General features: G+C 38.2%; 1 protein-coding gene across 2 annotated transcripts in view; it reads right to left on the reverse strand.

Moving 5' to 3' along the window:
* Positions 1 to 24320, reverse strand: part of unc80 (unc80, NALCN channel complex subunit) — a 310307-nt gene that overhangs the window by 21947 nt on the left and 264040 nt on the right. For both annotated transcript variants that reach the window (XM_083128968.1, XM_083128960.1), the window contains 6 exons: positions 21549 to 21672; positions 18176 to 18385; positions 16624 to 16808; positions 14852 to 15017; positions 13846 to 13986; positions 3427 to 3543 (listed from right to left, as the gene is read on the reverse strand). In XM_083128968.1, the coding sequence (XP_082985094.1) occupies positions 3427 to 3543; positions 13846 to 13986; positions 14852 to 15017; positions 16624 to 16808; positions 18176 to 18385; positions 21549 to 21672 (943 nt within the window). The remainder of the gene's footprint in view (positions 1 to 3426; positions 3544 to 13845; positions 13987 to 14851; positions 15018 to 16623; positions 16809 to 18175; positions 18386 to 21548; positions 21673 to 24320) is intronic.

Raw genomic sequence — 24320 nt, forward strand, 5'->3', positions numbered from 1 at the left:
AAACAAGATTTTATGTCTGTTCATTGTTCAGTAATTCCATGACAGATGGCATGGTTTTACAGCATGATTTGCAGAAAACAAGTTGAGAAGAATTATATCAACAAGTGAAGATGAGATGTCCTCTCAATCAGTCCTATTAAGTTAAAACTTGGTTAATGAATCTACAGCTATAGGTTCGAGGCTCCTGGGGGAAGCATAACTTTTCTCCTGAAGTTTTGGCCTGTATATGGGACCGGTGGCTACCCACCATCGTGAGGAAATTGGGGAGCTACGAATGAGTAACATAACCCGGTCACGGAAACCTATAACAATGACTGGGGGTTTGTCGTGCTGACCACACGTCACCCTGTAACTGGTTGGATGATCTTCCACCTCAGTAGGTGGGAGTGGGAGTGAGGCCAGCAGTCATTAGGTAGGCCCTGGTCTTCACGGGCTGTTCCACCACCGGTTATATTACGAGGGGCGTACTATTATGATTTACACTTTATTTTTTTTCAGGTCCCACGGTCCACCATTTGAGAAGTGAGGACTGGCATATGAAGCTACTAGTCTAGTTTACCGATTGCAGGCAGCAGTGCCGAAAAAGGATTCCCGGTGTTCACACAGCAGCACGTTCCGTACATCATTGTCAGCGGACTATTGGACAACATGGAAAGCGACTATAATGGTCAGCATTGGACAAGTTGGTTTCTATGGAGAGAGGGCGTGACCACAGCAGAGTTTTACAGACGAGAGTACGTGGGGTGTGGCAGGATTAAACACTAGTGGAAATGAATATATTTTCGGCAAATTTCAACCTCCCTCTGCCCAAAAGACTACTTTCTTAAATGCATTTATATAGTCATAATTGTATCCTTGAACATACACTGTAGCACGGAGCAAGCATTTGAATAATTGAAATATTAAGTTAAACGTAAAGTTAGATATGTTTCTCTCTGTAAAAGTAAACAATGTGGGATGGTAACAACACATTCAATGCAGTGAATGCACATCAGATGCTGGTACTACTTATTCTTTAGTACTTTTTACCTCTGAATCAACTATATCTACATATTACATTATATACTTATGTTCAACAAGCTTCCATTTCTCACTAACAGGATGGATGAATAAAATAACTCTTTGCAAACGTTATTATAATATAATAGGACTGAGGGAGATTAAACAGTTCTCTATTACTATTAATTGGTATCAGCATGTTAGTGTACAAGTACAATTATTGATGGTTTTTCTAATCTGATATATCTATAAACAGCTTGTCACTGAGTTTACAATTCTATTATTGTTGTTACTAAAAATATAATTCATACACCATGAATCATAAAGTAAATTTCTCAATATCATCTTCAAGGTCAAACTTATTGCAGTCACCTGGTTTCATACATTAATGAAGAAGGTGAATGAACTCTTCAGAGTACTCAAACAATGTTCTTGTGTTTATATTTGATTTGTAAAAGCAGTAAATACCATATTTGTATTTTATCAACATTGGCCAAAATTTCATATTGGTTCATGCCTACAATTTGCTGGAGTCCACTTTATGTTCAGGTAGGCTAATCAAGACTGGGCCTACAGTTTAAAGTGGGAATGTGCATCTACTGAGAATTGAACCTGCGACCTCTTGATTATAAAGCACTGCATTCTATATTTAGCTGTGAACAAGGATGCAGACATTAAATTATTTTCTTACACAAGTATATAATAGGTAGTTCCATGTGTCTCTTGTGAAAAAATGTAGTGGACCTACAAAATTTTATTAGTTTGTAATTTTTTAAGAAATTTGCAAACTACTAACATGAAGAGTATCAGCATATGATACTAGGAACATCAGAAATGGAAAAACATGACTATGGGCAAAAATTGTCATTTACTTTCTTATACTTGGACTGTCATCAAATTTATTGGATAAAAATCAATGGGTCTCACTTATCACACACTCCTCAAACGCCTTTTTGGTAAAGCCTCACCCTTCGTCTTCTGACGTAAGCATGGATTGCTTACATTGTTAGGTTTGGGTCTGTTAGCATAAATACACTGCAATTATTCGGGGCTTGACTAAATGGTGTTCTTTATGTTACAAAATAGCTACAAAATACCACATCATATGAGTGGCATGTTCAAGTCAGTAATAGTAGAGCTTGGTACCAAAACATTAATCAACCTCGGGCAGTGGTTGTTTTTATATTAAGAATGAGTACAGGTTACGTCTTAGTTAATCAACATTTAGCACATTTAAAAGTTGTGCCCTCAACGTCCTGTCAGTGCAGAGAAGATATCCAATGACTCAATCATTTGTTTTTTCAATGTCACCTAAGGCAACAACATTAAGACACTTTATATAAAAACTTACAACACGTACGGGTTCCATTTTCGATATCCATATCTACATTAATCTCTGAACCAAGTACTGCAGTAATTTGGATGCTTTATAGTTTCGCTCGAAAACATAGGATTGCAATCTAAACATTCATGGTTCCCACAACTATTCAGACAAATTAAATTTAAAAGACCTCATAAAGTTGTAATATTATAAGAAAAGAATGGACTACAGCAGTCAATAAGAAGACAATGGTGTTTTGAAGAAAGTGAAATATACATATATTAATCAACATGTTGGAACATAAATAATAGTACCTGAACTCAGCAACTTTGGCTACAAATCGCGAAATTATGTGGTGTGAGCTAACAAAATAATGACGATGATGACACTTTTCAAACACCTTTTTGGTCAAGCCCTGCCCTTTGGTTTCTGACGTAAGCACAGATTGTTTACATTGTTAGATTTAGGTCTGTTAGGAAAATACACTGCAATTTTTCAAGGATTGACCAAAAAGGTATTATTTATGCCAAGAGACCTAAACAATGTAAGCAACCCACATTTACGCCAGAAGCCGAAGGGTGGGGGCTTTACCACAAAAATGTTTGTGAAGTGTGCGATACATGAGACCCATCAAAGTCAACAGTCTTCTGTGAATGATGACCAGTTACCAAAATTGATAGGCGACTAAGGTAATTTTTCACAAAAGACACACGGGATTATTATGCATTTGTGTAAGCAAAGGATGCACATGAGACAAAAAGCTTGCCCATATCATACCCACAGCTTGTCTTGCCTCGTCAGACACCGGATAAAGCATCTCCCATTATTGCAAAAATAACCTTTCCCAGTAACCTGTAAAAGAACTTCATTCTAGAGGTTAGCATTAACCCAAATAGTACTCTCGCTTAGCTTACAAGGTAAAAAACAAAACTCCACTGGAACTACTAGTAGAACTACCAACACATAGCATGTACAGAGAGAAAGAGAAAGACTAAAAGCAAGGGGTAGTTAAACTACTATCAGAGGGGGGGAGTGAACAGGTGTGCACTACATCAGGGAAAAGTTCCGCATGGGGCACATTTCTAACCTACTTGTGAGTGCTCTACCTGTTACAACTTTTCCCATCACAATACTACCACTTGAGGTTTGGGACTCCTTTTGTTCACTCAAGTCCCGGTTCAAAGGAGACCGAGTTGACGCCACACTTCCACTGGACACAGACTCTGCATTGACAAATCAACACTTATTGTACTTACTAATATATACATGGATACAGCTAAAACACTAACATGGAGCTCTGATTATTATAATTAGAGATGTTATTGTAATATTGCAACTGTGCATAGGAGTTTATGCTGATTGGAAGGATTGTTTGGGTTTAATTTTTGTATCGGCACGGCTCAGTCATAGGTTTTTCGCTCGAGCGGCAAATAGTTCGCACGGGCAACACTAGATGGCATGCAGAATTGATAGGTCTTACGCTCGAGCGAAAAATGCTTGAATGAGCGGAATACACTCGAACTCTCGAACCCTATTAGTACACGTATTTCCGTTATTTGTCTATGATAATGCATCCTCAAATATGGATCGTGAAGTAAAAACAAGTGACATTGAAAATTAAGTGAACATAGTCATAATCTCCATGTTAAAATGCAGTTTTGTATATCTTACCAAGATACATGAAAATGAAATAGATGATTATGGGCTGAAACTACTGAGGCTGACATTTTATGTTTCTACGATTATTGTCACATTAAAATTATGTTCGATTGAATGTCATAACTGCATTTTTTTTTTATTTTGCAGAATATGATTATCATTTTTGGTAAGTGAACAAAGATGTACATGTACTTGTGGCACTGTGATACAATATTTGTAATTGCTTAGGCAGCTCTGTCAGCATGTGTATCCATTTTACGTGTCGGTCTGTAGATATTGCATACTTTCATATGTAATATATTTGAGCCTTACATAATAATATGTGGAATTATGATTTGGAATCGTAATTGCATGGAGTGTTTTCCCTTTATGTATGTGTATTAGGTTGATAGTGCTGCTTATCAGGTCGTCAGTCATTCCACTACGAGTGCGGTACGATCGAGTGTATCACGCTCGAGCGTGGGAGATTCGATCAAGTATTTTCGAGCGAAAGTGGTCCAATGCAGTACTCTATCACAGGTGATGTTCGTTGTTTTTGCAAGCACAGTATTTTCATAAGTCTAAAAGGGAGACAGGTGAGTAAAGGTAAAAAAGGTAAAGTTCCACTGTGCCAAGAAGGCACATTTAGGGAGTGTGAAGGTAAGGCCACACACATTCTTGATCTCTGCCATTTTTGGAGGTGATGTGATCAGCACCATGCTCCAGCCACCTTTACCCCCTAGTACCTATTGACTTGAAGCTGCATGAACCCCAGAGCTGCCTTATGCAGGAACAAGGCTGGAAAAATTCCGACCTTAGTTCACCCACCCTGGGAATCAAACCCAGGTCTCCCGCGTGGCAGTCAGATGCCCTACCAACTAGACCATCGTGGCTCCTATGGAGACAGGTGAGTGGAGAAGGTTACATAATTTAGAACTGCATAATTTACATTTATATTACAGTAAAACCTCATTAATCCGGACCCGGATAAACCAGACAGGAAAAAGGGGAAAAAAAGGCAGAAGAAAGGTTTTAAATGTGGCTAGAAGTCAACAATCGCATTCGTCATATTGCTCCGTAGTGGCTAAGAATACGTACATCCAACATCCATGGGAGAACTTCCCAAAGAAAGGGCAGTCAATCACTGATGAAATTCTGTTTCCCGCAGACTTTGTACTGTATAGTGTATTTAGGCCTATGCCCTTTAAATACACCATAATAAACGTGATTTGTTGCTATAAATGGAGTTTTAATGCACTTTCTACTGTTCTATTAGGTTATTTCAGTTAATCTGGACTTTCGTTAAACCAGCCAACTTATCCCCCCATTAGTGTGGATTAATGAGGTTTTACTGTATTAGAATGATTAAATCAAGAAGACTTAGGTGGGCAGACCATGTGGCACGAATGGGAGAGGAAAGAAGAGTTTACAAGATTCTTGTTGGGAAACCTGATGGTAAGGGACCGGTGGGAAAGCCAAGATGAAGATGGAGGGATAATGTTGAGATGGACCTAAAGGAAATCGATGGAAAAGATTGAATTGATCTTGCCAAGGATAGGGACAGATTAAAGGCATGTTGCTGCAGCACCTTCAGGTTTAAGAAGGCTAGAGAGTTAGTTAGTTACACAGCACAAATAGAAAGTATATGGTTTGGTTGACCAGTATTGGCAAAATATTAACAGGTGGTATTAAAAAGTATTGGCAACTTCCCCTTGTACAGGTATTTGAAGGTCAAGTACCAATACTACAGAGTACAAAAACCTGCACAATTTATTATTAATATTTTGTGGCAGTGCTAAATTTTATGTGATAGTTATCTCAATTTCGGATTGGCTAATTTGGACAGAACCCACAGTTTAGAGTGGGATCTGAACCACGTGCCTCAATCGGGGGATTGAAACTTGGAACCCTTAATTACAAGGCAATAACATCACCACTATGCCTCCGCGAAGCCCTTATCTCAAACATGATTCCATGATTTCTATCAAGCGAAATTCTGGTGCCATGATATGATACAGTTGAAATTGGACACTCAATATTCTGGTACTGACTCAGTGCTAGAAAGAGAATCATGAACCTTTTCTGCTTTGGAATCATCAGGATAGGATGCAGATAGACCAGATGAAGTGAAATTTGGCTACTGCAAGGAAGCATAGTGTACCTGGAAAGTCACATGCCATGACAGCCATATTGGACTTGTAACATGTGGCAAGAAAACAATGATTTGTGCTGTTTTGAACATTCTTCATGTGCGAGTTATGCTAAGTATAACATGTGATTATTATCAAGTGACAAACATTTGTTTCAGCACTATTGGAAGCAATCGTTATCCAGAATGAATAAAACTGGATTTTGATCAGGCCTGGCTATACCAAAATATGTACGGGAGAGAACAGCTACTCTCATTGGCTACTCAGTTTCCAATGATGACACCTGATTATTGAGGTTAAAAGCTCAATATCTGTTTTTGCAACTCCAGCCATTAAGTTTTAGGTCATTTTGACTCTGAATAGTTTTGAAATGCTTTCAGAATTACTTGCAAGGGTGCCCGCAGGGAGGAACCAAGGGGGACACTTGCTCCCCACCTTAAAATTTCTGGAAAGAGATAATGTAATTCGAATGGTGAAATTGTAGCGATATTTTGTGACATAAAATGTTGTTTTCTGTAACTTACAGGCTGTAAGTTATAGCAACTATTATTATTATTATTTGAAGTTTAGTTACATATAAGCTTACAGTCTATTTTACACTGATTATCTTACTATAAAAAACAGCTTTTTGTCTGTATACAGTTATGCAAATTATATATGGATATGCAGAATATGTAATTTACAAGGTATGTATTTTTAAAAAATATAAGTACTAATAGTAATAATAATAATAACAAAAATAATAAGCATTATAATAATAATAAAGTTTCTGTGACCCTGCCCCCTTTGAGAAAAAACTGGGCACCCTTGATTACTTGGCTGATAGACAACATGTGATAACTTCCTCATAGATTTCAACTTTATGAGAACTGACCATAGACCTATATGCGTTCCGGAAGAAACCAAGGAACAGTTGCCTGAATAACTAGAATTTATTTTAATAATTCTACAAAAATAAAAATGCACATAGAATGAACTACATTTGTGGTGATTGGAGTTTTGCATTCGAGTTAATTATTACTAATGATGAAGCAAATTTATTCTTTGTTACAAATTTAAGTGTTCTGTAATATGAACAGCTACTATATAGCTGAAGCAGGAAACATGTTAATCACAGGAAGATCTATTGACCCACTAATATGCATTTCTCTATACCTTGTAGCTTCTGAGATAGTGACAGTATTGTTCACCTCTAATTATAAATTCTATAGAAAGGGTATTGCACTTCACCCAAAATGTTTCATGCTCCTAATTCAGATATAGTAAAAATATCAAAGATACCTTGCACATATTATCCCAAAATGAGCCGATGTTCTTTTGAAAAATTGCCATTTTTTTTATTATACAGGGTGATTATAAATGATTCATCATGTTTGAAAGAGCTGCATTAAAAAAATATATAACACATACAATAAAGAATGATACATGAAAATAAACAGAAACTGTCAAGTTTCAGGCATACTTTCACAAATGTTCAATGTGGCTTCCTTTCATCACACATCTATGCGATAGTCTAATTCGTCCCACATGCACTCTAGCATATCCCTACTAATGGTCGTAAATGCAGCTATAATGCGATCCTGCAGCTCAACCAAAGTTGTTGGTAGTGATGGCACATATATTGTGTCATTCACATGCCCCCAAAGAAAAAAAAACACACACTGTTAGGTCGGGAGATCTAGGAGGCCATGGGAAAAGTACTAAGACATCTTCAGCATGGCGCCCACAGGTGACCAGTTTCCTTAAACTGTCGATGCCGTCACAGAATGCTTTGGTGACCTGGTGGTGCAGTTGCAAACTGTCTCCGGAAAGCACGCTGTATAGAAACAACGAAAAAACACTTCTCATATTCCAAAGCACAGAATGCTTTCTGCTGCATACATGCCATTTTGTAAACTAGGTTTGTGCTGCCATCTGTTGACAGGCACCAAGGTTACAAATATGAGAAATTAAACTTTCAGATGTGTTCTTTTGTTTCATGATTAGCACATGCATATTATATTAATAGTTTTGGAAATATTTCACTTTAAAACCCAATGAATCATTTATAATTACCCTGTATTATTGTTTGTAAAAATGATCGAAAACACTTGGATATAATCCATGTAAAAGAGCGGAATGACCTGCTTGATACGACCGTATAATCTGCAAGGCATCCTGCCCCTAAATATAATTTTGATTGCAGATAAATAGAGCTAAAGCACAGCGAGACATACTTGATAAAAAGAAAGAAAAGGAGGGAGGGGGGAGAGATAGAGAGAGAGAGAGAGAGAGAGAGAGAGAGAGAGAGAGAGAGAGAGAGAGAGAGAGAGAGAAGGGGAAATAAAAGTAAACAGCCCAAACAATATCTACACCTTTTCCACAAATAATTCACAACAGTCAATATCAGGACAACAATGTGGCCATTACAGGTCTGCAGGGAGAGAATTTGCTCCAGCACCAAATAGTTCACACGGACAACACTAGATAGCATATGAAATCAAGAGCTTCTTCACTCAAGTGAATAACGCTTGAATGAGCAAAACGAGCAGTATACACTCGAAGCCCAGTAGTACGAATAACCATAATTTGTCTGTGGTAGTGGGCACACAAATATGGATCGTGAAGTAAAAGACACAGTGAATTTGAAACTTCTTAGTCTTCATCTCCATGTTAAAATCTAGTTTAGTATATTCTACAAATGCACAGTGATATATGGAAACGAAATACTGTAGATGGTTGTGGGCTGAAACTACCAAGGTATATTTTACACATAAGTGTCTACAATTATTATCACATTAAAATGATATTCCATTGTAAATGCTCAAGCGTGGGAGACTCGAACAAGTACGAGCGAGCGAAAGTGGTCCCATGCAGTACTCTAGTAGCCATGAAAGTGTGGGGGGAGGGGTAATTGTAGACTATGATACGGTACTATTATAGTATGGGGGTGACACCTATAAATCATATATTTCGCACTCTTTTACATTGCTAACATACTATTTTGGAATGCGGAACAGTTCCTAAGGTGAAATAATGCATTTCTAACTAAGATAATGTCTATTTCTTACATTTACGAGTACTTACTGTTACTTGTTATTTCGATTCTGTAACACATTATGGCGGGCGATAGCGTACTGGTTCAGGGCACATTGTGCAAGTGTTTTGTCGATTTATGCAGTGTTGCAACCTCGTTCACCGGAAAATACCTACTTTTGTGGCCAGATTTGAAATTATGCTAATACCTCACAAACCATTGACATTAGCCCCACAAACCATTCACGTTAGCCCCAAAAACCATTTTCCATAAGGTTAGGTTAGGTTAAGTTAGGTTAGGCAAGCATAGAAAAAAAAATACTAGACACGTCATGTTCTAGTGAAAACACGGCGAGTTTGAAACACTGACTATGGGGAACATTGTGCTCTCGTGCAGAAAGCAAATGGCGGCAACAGAAACAGTGTGTCGGACAGAGATTTTTTCCAGAAAACAACATGTATTCGCATTAAAATGGTTCAAAACTACATTCACGAACTTCCACAATGCTACAGAAAATTATTTCCGTAAGTACTTTCGCCTGTAAATTTGAAGAAATCCGTCACCCCTATACTATAATGTTACCTATGATACAGCTCTATATGCGTAATTATTAATATTATATTTATGGTCCTTATGTGGTTAATTTCTCTACTCATAGTGATGGTGAATATTAAATTCACTGAAACTGTAGAGGAATTTAGAATTGTAACCACATAAGTTAAGTTATGTATAGTATCTAGAAAAGGTGTTGATATTGTTGCCTTCTAATTGGTAGAAATGAAACCGTAACTTAAAAGTCTCTGTACGAAAATTGCTACTGGCTAACATATATATTAGGGTGGATCAAATGAAAACGGAACAGAGGCCACAGAATGAAATCAACAAGGTTAATTTCAAACATAATCTCCAAAGTTACACAAGCACTGGTCCCACTGTTTCGCCAAGCGGTGAATACCCTGCTCGTAGAACTCCTTTGGCTGAGATCGGAACCAGTTGCGAACATTGTCCATTGTCATTGTCAGAGTGGAAACGCCGACCCTTCAATGCCTTTTTGAACGGACCAAAGATATGGAAGTCCCATGATGATAGATCAGGGCTATATGGTGGGTGTTCCAACACACTCCACCCAAACGTCGCCAACGTGTTCTTTGTAACTGCTGACGTATGCGACTGCACGTTGTTATGCAGCAAAACCACTGCAGAGGACAACAGGCCGGGCTGTTTGACCTTGATTGCTGCTTGGACGATAGTGCTTCCCTACCGCCTATGCATATCATGTGCGACTATCTAGGGCGAGTCCATTATGCAGTAGGGGTTTCCATCCTTAGATCCCACTCTACCTGTACACAGGGTTGTCACCACACATACGTAAATATAACCAATACATCCACTGTTCAGTTTTCATTTGATCCACCCTTATACATATATATATGTTAAAAATAAAATTAATAGTTAATATTAATTAACTATGCTGCCATAATACACTAGTATATATATACTGGATTTAATGTTCAAGCATTAACAGAGGCATATTTTTCTCACTTGTAAAAGCATAATTCTTTATTCATAATTGCAAATCTCTTATAATATCATGGTAAAATTATAGATTTTTATCATTTTTCACCTTTCATCGTAAAAAAAATAAAATCTTCAATTGCTAAATCTACAATTTACTCTGACAGTGGAGGTTAGCAAAGGGAAAGAAAATGAAATTCGCCCTTTTTCTTAAGTAACGTGAAAAACTTATACCTCTAGTTATTAATATTTATAGAGTAAAAATGAAAACACCAGATGGGAAAAAAAAAGAAATCTAGAAGAAAACTACAATTAAAAAAGGCAATGTACAAGTATAGAAATATATAAACCTCTTCTGGTAACTGTCAAAAACTTTTATATTCCTGGCTGGGTATGAGTCAAAAGAATGTACTTGGAAATTCTATTTTTATCTTTTCTGTTGAAAGTCAGGGAGGATCACATGAACCTCTGAACCAATCAGCTTTGTCCAGTTGCCGTGGTGAGGGAAAATTCTGACGGGATTCTGAGTTGCCAAATTTTTCACTTCGCGTCATTTTCGAAACAGGTGGCATCCCCAACAAGTTCTAACACGGCAGTTGCCGTGGCACAGCAAGCGAATTGGTCTCTGATTCCCTGCCTCTTCCTGAAATGCAACAGAAGGGGGCATGTTGGCAGGCAGAGGTGTCGTGTACGACTGGACAAAAATAAGACTTGTAACAACCAGTAACAACACTGCTTCCCCCCCCCCCCTTGAACTGGAGGCAGAAAGCCTGGGTTTTCTCAAGTCCATTCTTTGGCCAGGTGGACTTACGTGCCTCCACCAAGTATCAAACCTGGGATCTCTTGATTATAAGGTGATGACGTTACTGCTACGCCACCGGGAGGCCAAGGCAAATGAACAATTGGTTTAATTTGTTCAGTAAGTAGTATGCTTGTGAAAAGATACATTAGTATGAAAATGTACATTACGTGTTAGTACCCTGAACCTCTTCATGATGGCTATTATAGGTCGATTGCAATCAGAGCATACATTCAATCATGCATATATTGTGCATAAATTGCGGTAAGAATGTGATGATGGTTGAAAGAACACATGTTGCATATACACACACAGAGACAGAAATGCAACCCTACTCAGTTATACATAGGAGATTTAATATAGTAGTATCCTCTGTCACCACTTTGACAGGTGCTGCCACCAGCTTTTTCTAAACAAGGAACGATGGATGGCATTCTAATCCACTCTGGCAAATGTGAGTGAAGCATGGAAAGCTTAACACTACAAGGTTAAAAACATTAAAGGAGAATATGGAAGACAAAATCAAGAAAATATGCATGAAAGAAGAAGAAATGGAGAGCCTACGGGAGCAACTAGAAAAGAATGGGTATAAAAAGGAAGACAGACTTGATGTAAACAGAAGAGGAAGGAAGGAAGAAACAGGAGAGGGGAAGAGAAAGAAAAAGAGAGGTGGTTTGGTATAAGGAATATGGAGAAAGCCACAGAGATGATAGGCAAAGTACTTAGAAAGGTGGGCATAAATACATACAGAAAGGGAGGCTGCAGCATTTTAAGGACAATGGAAGAATGAAGAAAACAGAGAGGAGGGGATTATATATGAAGTTCAGTGCAAGGAATGTGATAGTGTGTACATAGGGGAAATAAAAAAAAGAGACTGAAAGACAGGTTGAAGCAACATAAGGATGACATAAGATTAAAGAGGGAGAAAAATGCTATATTCAAGCACACAAAAAAAAAACTGGACATGACATAGAATGGGAAAAAGCTAGGAAGATAGGGAGAGAGAAGAGAGGAATAGTGAGGAAGTGGAAAGAGGCGAAGGACATAGAGAAAAAAGGAGAGGAAGAAATAATGAACCAGATTGGGGGACTGAAAATCAACAAAGAATGGAAAGGAGTGTTAGAAAGAGTTGAAAGGAAGGAGGAAAGAAGAAGGAAGGATAATGAAGAAAGAAAAGGGGAGGGAAGGAGCCCAGGTAAAAAAGTAAAGTGCTCCCCTGTGCTTAGCACCATGCCATGAAGGCCTATAAGGGGTGTGGGGGTAACGCCCCACACTTTCTTGATCCGGTCATGAGTGGGGATGATGTGATCAGCATCACGCCCCTGACCACCTTTACCCTCCAGGGTTTCACTCAGGTACCCATGTCATTCAACGCTGGATGGGAGCTGGGGCCGCTTCCAATGTTACAAAAGTTCCCGGATTTGAACCGGCTAGGGATCGAACCCGGGACCTTTAGCATGGTAGTCAGATGTGTTACCGACTGAGCCACTGTGGCCACAGGAGATAAGGAATCTGTCCACATCCAGACCTTGAGGAATGGATAAGGTGCAGATTCTTACCAGGTACCTATCAATCACCTGTCAGGTAGTGTCAATTATCTGTCAGGAGATTCCACACTCAGGAAATGTCCTAAGATAAGAACTGGTGCCTTCATGTTCTTTTGTGTATGGACCCTGTACTGGGAGTGTATATAAAGATGATGGTTGTATCTTTCATCAATTTATTGTGAATATTCGTCTGAAGAAGACCCTGTTAGAGGATGGAAACATTACGTTTTTATGCATATTTTTCTTTATACTATAAAAGTTGGTTGGTTGGCATTTTGATGTTTTATGAAATTTGTATGACTGTGAAGGAACGATAAATGTGAAATAATCGAGATATTTCTCGTGATACAGTATTTTATTTTACAAGAAAAAAAATCAGTTAGTGTTCAGCTGGGAGCGTTATGAGAAGATACCTCTCTGTGCCTCAGTTATGGAAACTTAACACATGTATTAACCATGGCAAGACAAAATAAAACAGACAATAGTTGTTAATGCCGGACTTCATGACTGAATGCATACCAAAAAGTTCGTTATAAATATATGGAGCAACTAAATCCTGGTAAAAATGTGGTTGACCCACTGGCAATTTGTAAAGGGCATTTCACACCAAACCGACAAGTGACAGATGTTGCATGTCATTTAAGGATTTCAGCAGACTTGTCCTTAATCGAGTGACATATGTCACTTGTCACTTCAGTGTGAAATCCCCCTAAGAGCACTGGCATGTAATGACACAAGGCCTCAGATTCAAACACTAGTCGAGCAACAATATCCATAACAACACAGTGCAGCTAAGAACTTAACAACACGTAAGTTTTCAACACAGATACAGCATTTTCTCCCCCTGTGCATGTACGTACCTCTTTGCGGAGGCTGTGATTCCACAGGATTTCCTCTTCCGGAATCTCCAGTGAAGAGCTCAATAAGGGAAGGTCTGTGGCGGCGAGGTTGTTGAGTGTGGCACATGTCACCAACCGTATTCTTTTTAGCATCTTGTTCATCTATTTTAAAAGACAAATATTTTAAAAAAGCAATATTCAGCCACACCAAATTCAAATATAAACAAGTAATCAAGAAAATGAATGTTTATGAACAATAGGAATGGGACAGACTAATCAATACCTAATTTGGTATTACTGATCATTTTATCAATCTGCTATATCTATAAATACCTAATCTGTAATTTAGTGCAAAAATCTGCCAAAATAGTTTTATGGATATAAACATATAAATCCTAGGTGATGGTTTTGTAAAGATATTTAAACACTGCCTCTAATTTATCAAGAATCTTGAAGATCAATGTTTACTTGGTTGAAAACACTGAGCAAATACAAAACATGCTACAATAAGATATAATTGTTTAAATATCTTTTTGAAAAAAATACCACATATATGTTACACTCATTTTGAGTTTCTAGGTTTATTAAATTCTAGTTATTGTTAAGAAACCTTACACAATTTTCATGTTTAGTTCTTACTATTAATGATTCACACATAAGTTTTGGAATTCAATGACAGCCCTGAAAAGGAATTACTAATTAACTCTCTAGCCTTCTTAAACCCGAAGGTTTATGGTTGCAGCAACACTAGCCTTCCATATGTCCCTATCCTGGGCCAGATCAATCCAATCTTTTCCATCGTTACGGATTACGGATCAACATTATCTCTCCATCATCTTTGCCTTCCTACAGGTCACTTACCATCAGGTTTCCCAACACTAACCCTGTAAACAGTTCTTTCCTCTCCCGTTCGTGCCACATGGCCTGCCCATTTAAGTTTTCTTGATGTAAGTAGTTGTACTGAAAAGGAATTCTATTGTATTTATATATGCTACTGTACAGATTGTGAGAAACTTGTATTACTTGCCATATCTCCTGTACTCTATTTCTTCCTTGAGTTCTTTCATTTCATGGGCCAAGTCCATAAGAAGAGAACTTTTACATTTAGGATTCGTTATCCTTACACCTCTCAGCTTTTCTCTGATGACGAACTGACTGTGTCGCTCAGCCTCAGTAGCTGGTGGCTGGTCAAGCTATTGTTTACACAAAGGATAAAGAGATGTCAATTACACCAATTACAGGGAGATGAATTTATAACGTATAAATATTTTTAAAATATTAATAATAAAAGTTGTTTGCATTTAGTGTAAGCATCAGGGAAAGTTAATAGTTATAGTTACACTTTCAGAAATTAGAAAAAAATGATCTCGTTAAAAATTCAAGAGCATTACATTATGGGAGAATTCACACCAAAGTGACAAGCAACATGTGTTTCACCAATCAAACACAAGCTTGTGCAGCCTGTCATGCCACTAAGGTGCGAAACGTTGCTGCTCATTTGCTCCTTTCCAAGTGGCATTTGTAGCGTGTCGCTTCAGTCTGAAATCTCCCTACAACCTGACCATACAATCTTGTCAGAAATTAATTTTAGAAATTTGATTAATGTGAATATCACAACATATAGTCCAGATTATACATGGTATTTATTGGCACTATCTAAATAAAACATCTAAGATGTGAAGGTACGTGCAAATTGTCACAATTTCAGTTTATCTAGTTTTTCAAAGCTGTTGCCAGTATCTGCACTAGAATATGAAATGAACCACATATCAGAAGTTTAGAAGTATTGAATGTGTTATAATCTGTAAAAGTGTTCCCCTGTGCTTAGCACCACGCCATGAAGGCGTATAGGGGGTGTGGGGGTAACGCCCCACACTTTCTTGATCCGGTCATGAGTGGGGGTGATGTGATCAGCATCACGCCCCTGACCGCCTTTACCCCCCAGGTACCCATGTTATTCGCCGCAGGGTGGGTGCCGGGGCCGCTTCCATCGTTAGAAAAGTTCCCGGAATTTGAACCGGCCAGGGATCGAACCCGGGACCTTGAGCATGGTAGTCAGATGCGTTACCGACTGAGCCACCGCGGCCACTGTTATAATCTGTAGTTATGTAAATGTTTAAGAAAGTTACTGCACAATATAAGGATTTCCTATTACAGGCCAACAATCACAAATTACCAATTGTGAGACTTATACCATCCTCGATAGAAATTCCATATTTCACACCTCATGTTGATAATATGATAACAATTCTGTACAAAACAGACACATGCCTGAATATCTCAATCTTCAAATTTTCAACAAATCCCATTGTTCTTGTTCACAAGAAGGAAAACAAGAAATGCAACTTATATTACATAATGATAAGGTAAGGTCAAGTTCCCCATGCTAATAGCACCATGCCATGAAGGCACATTCAGGGGATGTGGGGGTAGGGCCCTACACATTCTCGATCTTGGCCATTTTGCAGGTGGTGATCAGCACCATGCTCCATTTCTTCCCCAAGTACCCATTGATTTGAGGCTGGGTGAGCCCCAGAGCCCCTTTTAAGGGGACAAGGGCAGAAAAATTCTGACAGATCACCCATCCCAGGAATCGAACCTGGGTCTTCCCTGTGTCAGTCAGACACCCTACTGACTAGATTATCACAGCTCCATAGTTAGACTCATGATGATGTTAACAAACATTTTAAAAAGGAAGGAGGAGAAATACATGATGTCGTATTCATAGTTGACCAGTTGTATAAAATTTGATGTTTCAAATACTCACTTTAAAAATAATGTTACATCGAATTAATTTACCTTGTGAAGAACAAATGCTTGAAGCAGCAAATACAGTGGTGTCCTGTGCGTCACAACAAAGTCCAGAAAATTCCAGAAGTACTGCCCACCATCACTCTGCTTCCCGATTTGCATAACATTTCTTGCTATTCGAGGCCAGTCGTTAACCAGGTTCCTCTCGAAACAAACCATCATGATTTTCAAACCTAGAAAGAAAATGCTTTTATTAACAGAAATAAATACAACAGCACATTGTTTAAAGATGGTTGGGAAAGGTTCCTCTCAAGTTAAAGAAACAATGCCAACTTGCACAATTAATGAAATGGTCCTTAAAGAAATTGAATGGGCCATTGAGCTCTTTAATAAATGTACGTGGGTCGTTCAATATATAAGTTTCCATATGCTGTAAAAAAAATTATTTTTAAGATATATTAGAAAACTATGCATACATGTGTAGGAGGATCCTTCCTCACTTCTCCACATAATCCCCATAGAGATTCAGGCATTTGTCCCACCGTTGCATCAATTTGTCCATACCCTTTGCAAGAAAATCAGGGCTCTGGCTATTGAGCACTATTCTCACATTACGCTTCACTTCTTCATCTGTTTCGAAACTGTAACCTTGCAATTCAGACTTTAACACCGGAAAAAGATGGAAATCACTCTGTGCTAAATCGGGGCTGTATGGAGGGTGGGGCAGCCGTTCCCACCCCAGTTCTTCAATTTTGTGTTGTGTTTGCACTGCTGAGTGGGTGCGAGCGTTATCGTCAAGAAGAATGACACCAGCTGACAGGAGATCTGGTCGCTTATGTCGAATTGCGTTTTTCAGTTTATCCAATGTTTCACAATAACGGTCAGCATTAATTGTTCTTCCTCGTTCCAAAAAGTCCAAAAGCAGAATGCCCTTAGCATCCATGCTTCTGAACTCCTTATGACGCGAGCCCGCGTTTTCCGAACAAGCATTTACTTTTCGCCCTTGAGCGCATGCGCCTTCACGTCTGATAACGAATCGAGTGTTATTCCTTGTAGACGAAGGATGGCGCTTGTCAACCATCTGCTTCTATTTAATGGCATTGCTTTATACAATATTTTATAGCACAGGGAAACTTATATATTGAACGTCCCTAGTATGTTACCAGATGAATTCTATGCAAACGAAGCTGCACATTTATACATTACTTTTTAAAAACATAAGCCATGGAGATTATATGCTTATAACCATAAAAATTATAACAAAATGGCAGAATATTGCATTAAATTAATAATATATATATATATTGTCTGATACTGATAGAGTTCCGATTAATCTAGCGAAAACCAAATAACAAGATACTTGAAAGTAACAAGTCCTACGAATTTGATTGTCTAAAAGAAAGTAACTGTAAAAGTAATTTAGTTGTTTTTTGAACAAAGTAACTCAGTAACTTTTAAACAGCAACTTTATGAACACGAATGCAGAAAGTGCAAGACATGTATGCGTTCATTAACTAAGCAGGCTACGGCATTTTTTAACACACCCTGATTAGCCCTACTAGCAGATTTCACACTAGAACCCCCCTGATGTAATACTTACCAAGGAAAGCCACTTTATACAGGGTCGGTCGAACTTTTGTGTGCTTCTTCGAATCCCTCGAGTTGAAAGACATGCTGCCCATTCTCATTTCGGAAACGTTCTTTATATTTTGTCCCGTGACAGGTGCAGTTTTTGCATCTGGTGGGTTGATTGCTTGGAGGATGACTGTCAGTATGTAACTAACATCTGCTTCCTTAATCTTAGGGGTGTCTGGAAAACAAAGAAAAAATCATTGTGTTACCTTACCTAAAAATCTTATAAATACAAAGAAACTACTACTCACTTTTATCCGTGAAGCTGTTGTTTTTTTTTTCGATTAATTTCAGTGGCCACTGCCACCATCCTCATTGGAACTTGCTGTTCTGAGATTAATCAAAAAAGAAAAAACAGCTTCGCGGATAAAAGTGAGTACTATTTTCTCCATATTTATATACTACCGCGTCTCTCTTTTCCCAATTATGAATAAAAATCTTAGTTTGATATTGCCAACTTATTTCGATATGTGAATGTCTTTCACAATGATTGACCATGAATTAGAATAAAGGTTTCCAACTGATAAATGTAGACAATCTATGTCACGGTAGTTTTGTTTTGCTTGCTTTCAAGTAGACTCTTTATTATATTCCTAGATTGTGACATTTTCACACATTTTAAGTAAAAAGGAACTGATACCAATGTCAATGTATCAATATTGTAAAGTATCGGTAGGAATTTATTTTATTTAGAACGAGTATATTCATAGTTTCATCATGGTTGTCATTGGATAACATTTCACTAGAGATTTTTTTCTTATGGATTTAAATTATGTACAAAGTATACTACTACATGGGATGAATTGAAATTCAATACATACATACATACAATACATGGAATGAAACATAATGCAACACAATGATAAATAGTACAGAAAATTATTGAGTGAATGCACAAGAATACATATTTTATAACACAAATATATCAAATTTGTAAATACAATGTTGTGTACACTTAAATGTATATATACACACTGTAAGTAGGCATTGGAATTTCTTTTGATTTGTTACATATAAAAAAAAATCATCCACTTTGTATTCTCCAAGAGAAATTCCTTGACATGATTTCTAAATGTTTTTTTTTCTACATTTTCTTCAATACATTGGGTAATTTATTGTATAGTGTTAATCCTGTGTGGTCAATAGTATTTTTTGTTAACTGTAATCTTATGGTCTCTAAATGAAAGTTGTTTGCTGTTCTTGTGTTGTGTTCATGGAAGTTGCAATTTTGGTTAAATAAGTGTGCATGCTCGTGTATGAATGAAACTATTTCTAAAATATATAAGCAAGGCACTGGTAATATACGAAGAAGTTTAAAGATTGGTTTACTAGGTGTTCTAGGAGCTTCTTTGAGACTTTTCCGGCATTTTGGTCTGCAAAATGTAATGCGATACTTTTGCGAAGTCTAATTATCCTTGAAGTTATGCAAAATTTGGAGGCTGCATGAACGAGTCACCTCTCGGCAGCTTTGATTTCTCACCAACACTGGCAGGAAAGTACTTTTCTCTTTTCACTTGTGAACACCAAACGAAAGGTCATCTTTCCAGGTGGTTAGCAGCTTTGGCTGCAAGTCACAAACTTCAGGAAAAGTTCTCACGGCTCGGTATAATTGGTGTCAGAACCCAGTTTCAAGCCGAAATGTCTGTAAAATTTTCTAAAAATTGTGTTTTCAGCGTAACATGAATTATGTACACTACTGACAAAAAGTTTAAGACCACCATCAAAAACGGCGAAAAAATCAGTATGGAGTGTTGTATGGAACCAATGGTTCCTGTCCAAGAAAAACATGAAGATGATACACATGGAAAATGCAATGTAGTCTTGTTTGAACCTCGCAAGACACGAAACCATTTTTTTTTCCGAATGTGTAGCATGTGGTTGGCAAAATGGAAAGTGACAAAAAACGTTGCTGAAGCTGCCAACATTGCAGCTGTGTGCGTGAAACCGGTCAGTACGGCAGCCAGCCTCATGCGCATCTTTATCAATGGCTCAGGATCAGTTGCTGTTCATGCAGGCGACATTGCGAGCCCATTATTGTGTGTGAGGTGTGCAAGGTAAGTGGAGCTGTGTGAAATGGCCCATCATCGTGGGGAACAGGTGATTTCGGTTGAAAAGCATCCTGTGATATTTGCACTGAAAAATGAAGGTTATTTGGAACGCGAAATAGCAAGAAAACAGAATATTTCCAAGACTGGTGTTCATTGTGCATTGGACAGATACCGTAAAACCAACAGTCATGCTGACCGTGCACGTAGGGGAAGAGCTCGTGTAACATCTGCAGCTGACGATAGGTATATTACAGTAACTAGTAAACTGAACAGGCACCTAACAGCACCAGTCATCGCTGCTTCCCTGAATAACAGCAGAGTGACGCCTGTCTCTGTGTCAACGGTGAAGAATAGGTTGCATGAAGAAGGGCTGCATGGCAGAGTAGCTGCTATAAAGCCATTGACGACGTGTGAACAAGACAAAACGATTAGCCTGGGCTAAAATGCACCAAGGTTGGACTGTGGATAACTGGAAACGGGTACTCTGGACCGACGAATCCAAATATGAATTATTTGGCAGCAATAGGCGAACCTTTGTGCTTAGAAAGGTCGGCGAGAGAATGAAAGAAGAGTGTTTTCTTCCCATAGTGAAACATGGGGGTGGAAGTGTAATGGTGTGGGGATGTTTTGAAAGAAACCAGATGGAGGACCTTCATAAAATTCAGGGAACATTGGTAAAAGAAGGGTATCATCAGATATTGGTGCACCATGTCATCCCCTCTGGTCGTCATCTTGTTGGTGATGGGTTTATTTTTCAACAAGATAATGATCCCACACATACATCCAAATTGTGCACGCGGTATTTGGAACACAAGGCAACAGAAGGGGCATTACTTCTCATGATGTGGCCACCACAGTCTGCTGATCTTTCACCAATTGAACTGCTATGGGACCAAATCAATAGGGACATCAGGAAGAAGTTACCCAGCAACACTCAACAGCTATGGGAATTCATCAACGATGCCTGGCGTAACATTCAACCATCCTATCTGGAAAAACTATTGGAGCGCATGCCACGTGTTTGCGCTGCTGTCATTAAGGCACATGGTGGACATATTGATGAAAGCAAAATATGAGGTGACATTAGTATGAATAGTGGATGTACCTATGTTTGTACATTGCCAGGCAGATTCTGACATCTGTTTCTTGTACATTAATTATGAAATACATTCATTTCTACTAATTTTTAGCACTTTTTCCTGGTGGTCTTAAACTTTTTGTCGGTAGTGTATAACAAAATTCCCAAACCTCCCCCGTTACATTTTTTGGGGATCACCTGTATAAGCAACTCACCTTTTCTTCCACTTCCAACCCTCAGTGACATGGGAAGGAGGAAATTCATCAACATATTCTCGGTCTTGTCTTGAGTTTGGAACATAGTAATCCCTCCACAAGCCTGCTCCAGAGAGTACGTGTCCTGCAATACAACAATAATAAAGATAACTCTGATAAATCAGCTTTTATTGCACATCCAATCTGAATACAAATCCTAAATTAATTTATAACATATGAGGCAGAGTCAAAAATAACCTTAATATATGTGACGTTTTTTTCTACGCATTTGTATTTTCGCGTAGAAAAACGTCACAATTTCTCATTTCCTTCGTACGCTTTGCGTCTTGTTTGTTTCCCTGGATTATAATTTATTACGCTAGAGGTCTCCACCGACCCCTTGTTCCGTGCTCGCTTCCCGAGCAGAAAGCAGTAGCAGTTCCGATCCTGTAATTATCGCGATAAGAACGACGTGACTTTGCGTCACGAGTGTGGAGAGAATTTTACGTGCGCCGCATGGTTAAGTGTGCAAGTTGCCTCGCTGCCGAGACTTAACCCAATTTTGAATTCTTCCCTTTTTGCGCGCACAAAGAATTAGTTTTCTCTCTCCACAAGCATTGGACCTTATATCGCGAAGCAGTTTTATGGAAGGGTGCGTTTGACGATTGTACCAAGGTGCTCATTGCCCAGTTTGAAATAGGAATGATACGTAATATAAGAGGTTAACGTATCGATAAATTGTAATGTTCAAAATTCTTTGATATGTTCAGAATTATAACCAGCATTAAGTAATGAGGTTCAATTGGAACTGGTGGGCGTATTAGCATTCGCTGGAACTTTGTAATTTCTGCGTAAAACGCATGTATATAATCACTGCCACGTCTAATGACAAGACAAAGAATGACAGTCAGAAATTGTTAACGTTGTAGTTCGAAGGAAGTTCAAAAAAGGATACGTAAAATTAGAATTGTACGTCATAAAACTATCCTTTTTATATTGTTGTTATTGGAGAAATTTACTGTTTCTTGTTCATGATTGGATATAAATAAATTTGTTACTCAAAAGTATTTTTCGAAACTTTCATACAATTCTGTGCCTCTCCTTTTGTTTATAAACTTTGCGTAAAGTAAAACACTAAAGTAACGAATCTATTATTGATACCAAAAAAAAAAAGAACTAGTGTTGAAACATATAGTAGACGATGTAGTTTGTTACATGTAGTTATTATGTGTTAATGTGATAATATTTCTGAATTGCAGCAGTGTAATTTTCCACGATATTTTGTGATCATTTATGTTTGCCTACAATTCCTCTCTTGATTGGTAAATGGGGAACAATTAATCCTCGCGTTATATTTGAGTTCGCACGATAATAGGCATTGGCTCTCTTTTGAGACTGAGGGGGTAGCCCTAAAGGCTGGCCGTAACCTTCAATAATTTCGAATTTGTATCTGTTGGTTGTAGCTTTACCTTAAGCTTGTGCATAAATAGATCCCGGACCTTTTTCACGCTTCCCTTGAGATTAATTTGTTCTATTTCTTCATGCACACAACCAGCAGGTTACATATAGCAATAAAAAATCAGAATAATGTAGTAGATACTTGTACATCACGTATAAAGAACAGATTATACAGGGTAATTCAAAATTAATGGTACAACTTTACAGTTATTATGACATTACTATTTATGATAGAAAATAAGACAAGGCATCAATTTAAAGAAAAAAACTCTGGAAGTTTTATTCCCATTTAGCAGGCTTATTCTGCTTAGTCGATGGTCCAACAGGATCGCCAGTGTCGCAAAATGGCTAATGACGAGCAGAAGGTGTATTGTGTGTTGGAGCTATCGAGAACTGATTCAATCACAATGGTGCAAAGACATTTCTGCATGCTTTTCGATAGTAATGCATAATGTTTCACCCTTCCGAAAGATTTGCCAAAGTTACAACTGCGAATTGTTAGTGTCTTCGAAACTGTTGACAACGACTTGCTGTCTTGTGCATAGCAAGTACTTGATTATTGTTTAGACCTTTTCCACGTTACACGTGGTTACCATGTTGAATCTTTATATTGTGAGTCATGTGAGTAAAACTTCCAGACTTCTTCTTTATATTCATGCCTTGATATATATATATACATATGTGTGGTCTGATGGGATATGTGACGTCAGGGACCACATCAAGATGACCGCCCCCTTGGAGACATGCATCACAAAGAAGCAGGGGGCTGTTACCCAGTTTTTGGGGGAGTGAGAGTTTAAAACCAAGACACATTCATCAGAGGATGAAGATGCAGTGTGGGGATTCCTTTGTGTCACATCAGCAGGTTTATGACTCTCACAGAAAGTTTAAAAGTGGAGTGCCAACTCTGACTAACGGAGCTCGCTCTGGTCGGCATCGCACTGTGATGATGCTCACTCTCTTCTAGGACTGTAAATCTCCAATCCTGGAACATTACATGCACAGAAGATGCAGTGTTAACAGTTAGTTGTATTGTTATCTGCTTGAGTTGCACTTGAAACCTGCAATCATGTAGAAAATGTCGCAGTCTGCTCAGTTCTGGTGTGCTCTTGCAGCATGATAATGTGAGGCCACACACAGCTCATGCAAAAGCATATACAATTATGGAACGTCCTGCATATTCACTGGTCCTAGCATTGAGGAGTGACAGGCAGTGCAGGAGTGGTTACGTGGTCAGTCAGAAGATTTTTTTTTCTTGTTGAATCCAGGCATTAGTGAAACTGTGGCACATTTGCATTGAATGTGGTAGAGACCATGTTGAAATTTGATGATGTG

Source organism: Lepisma saccharinum, chromosome 1, assembly GCF_977018435.1.
Source record: "Lepisma saccharinum chromosome 1, izLepSacc3.1, whole genome shotgun sequence".
Lineage (NCBI taxonomy): Eukaryota > Metazoa > Arthropoda > Insecta > Zygentoma > Lepismatidae > Lepisma > Lepisma saccharinum.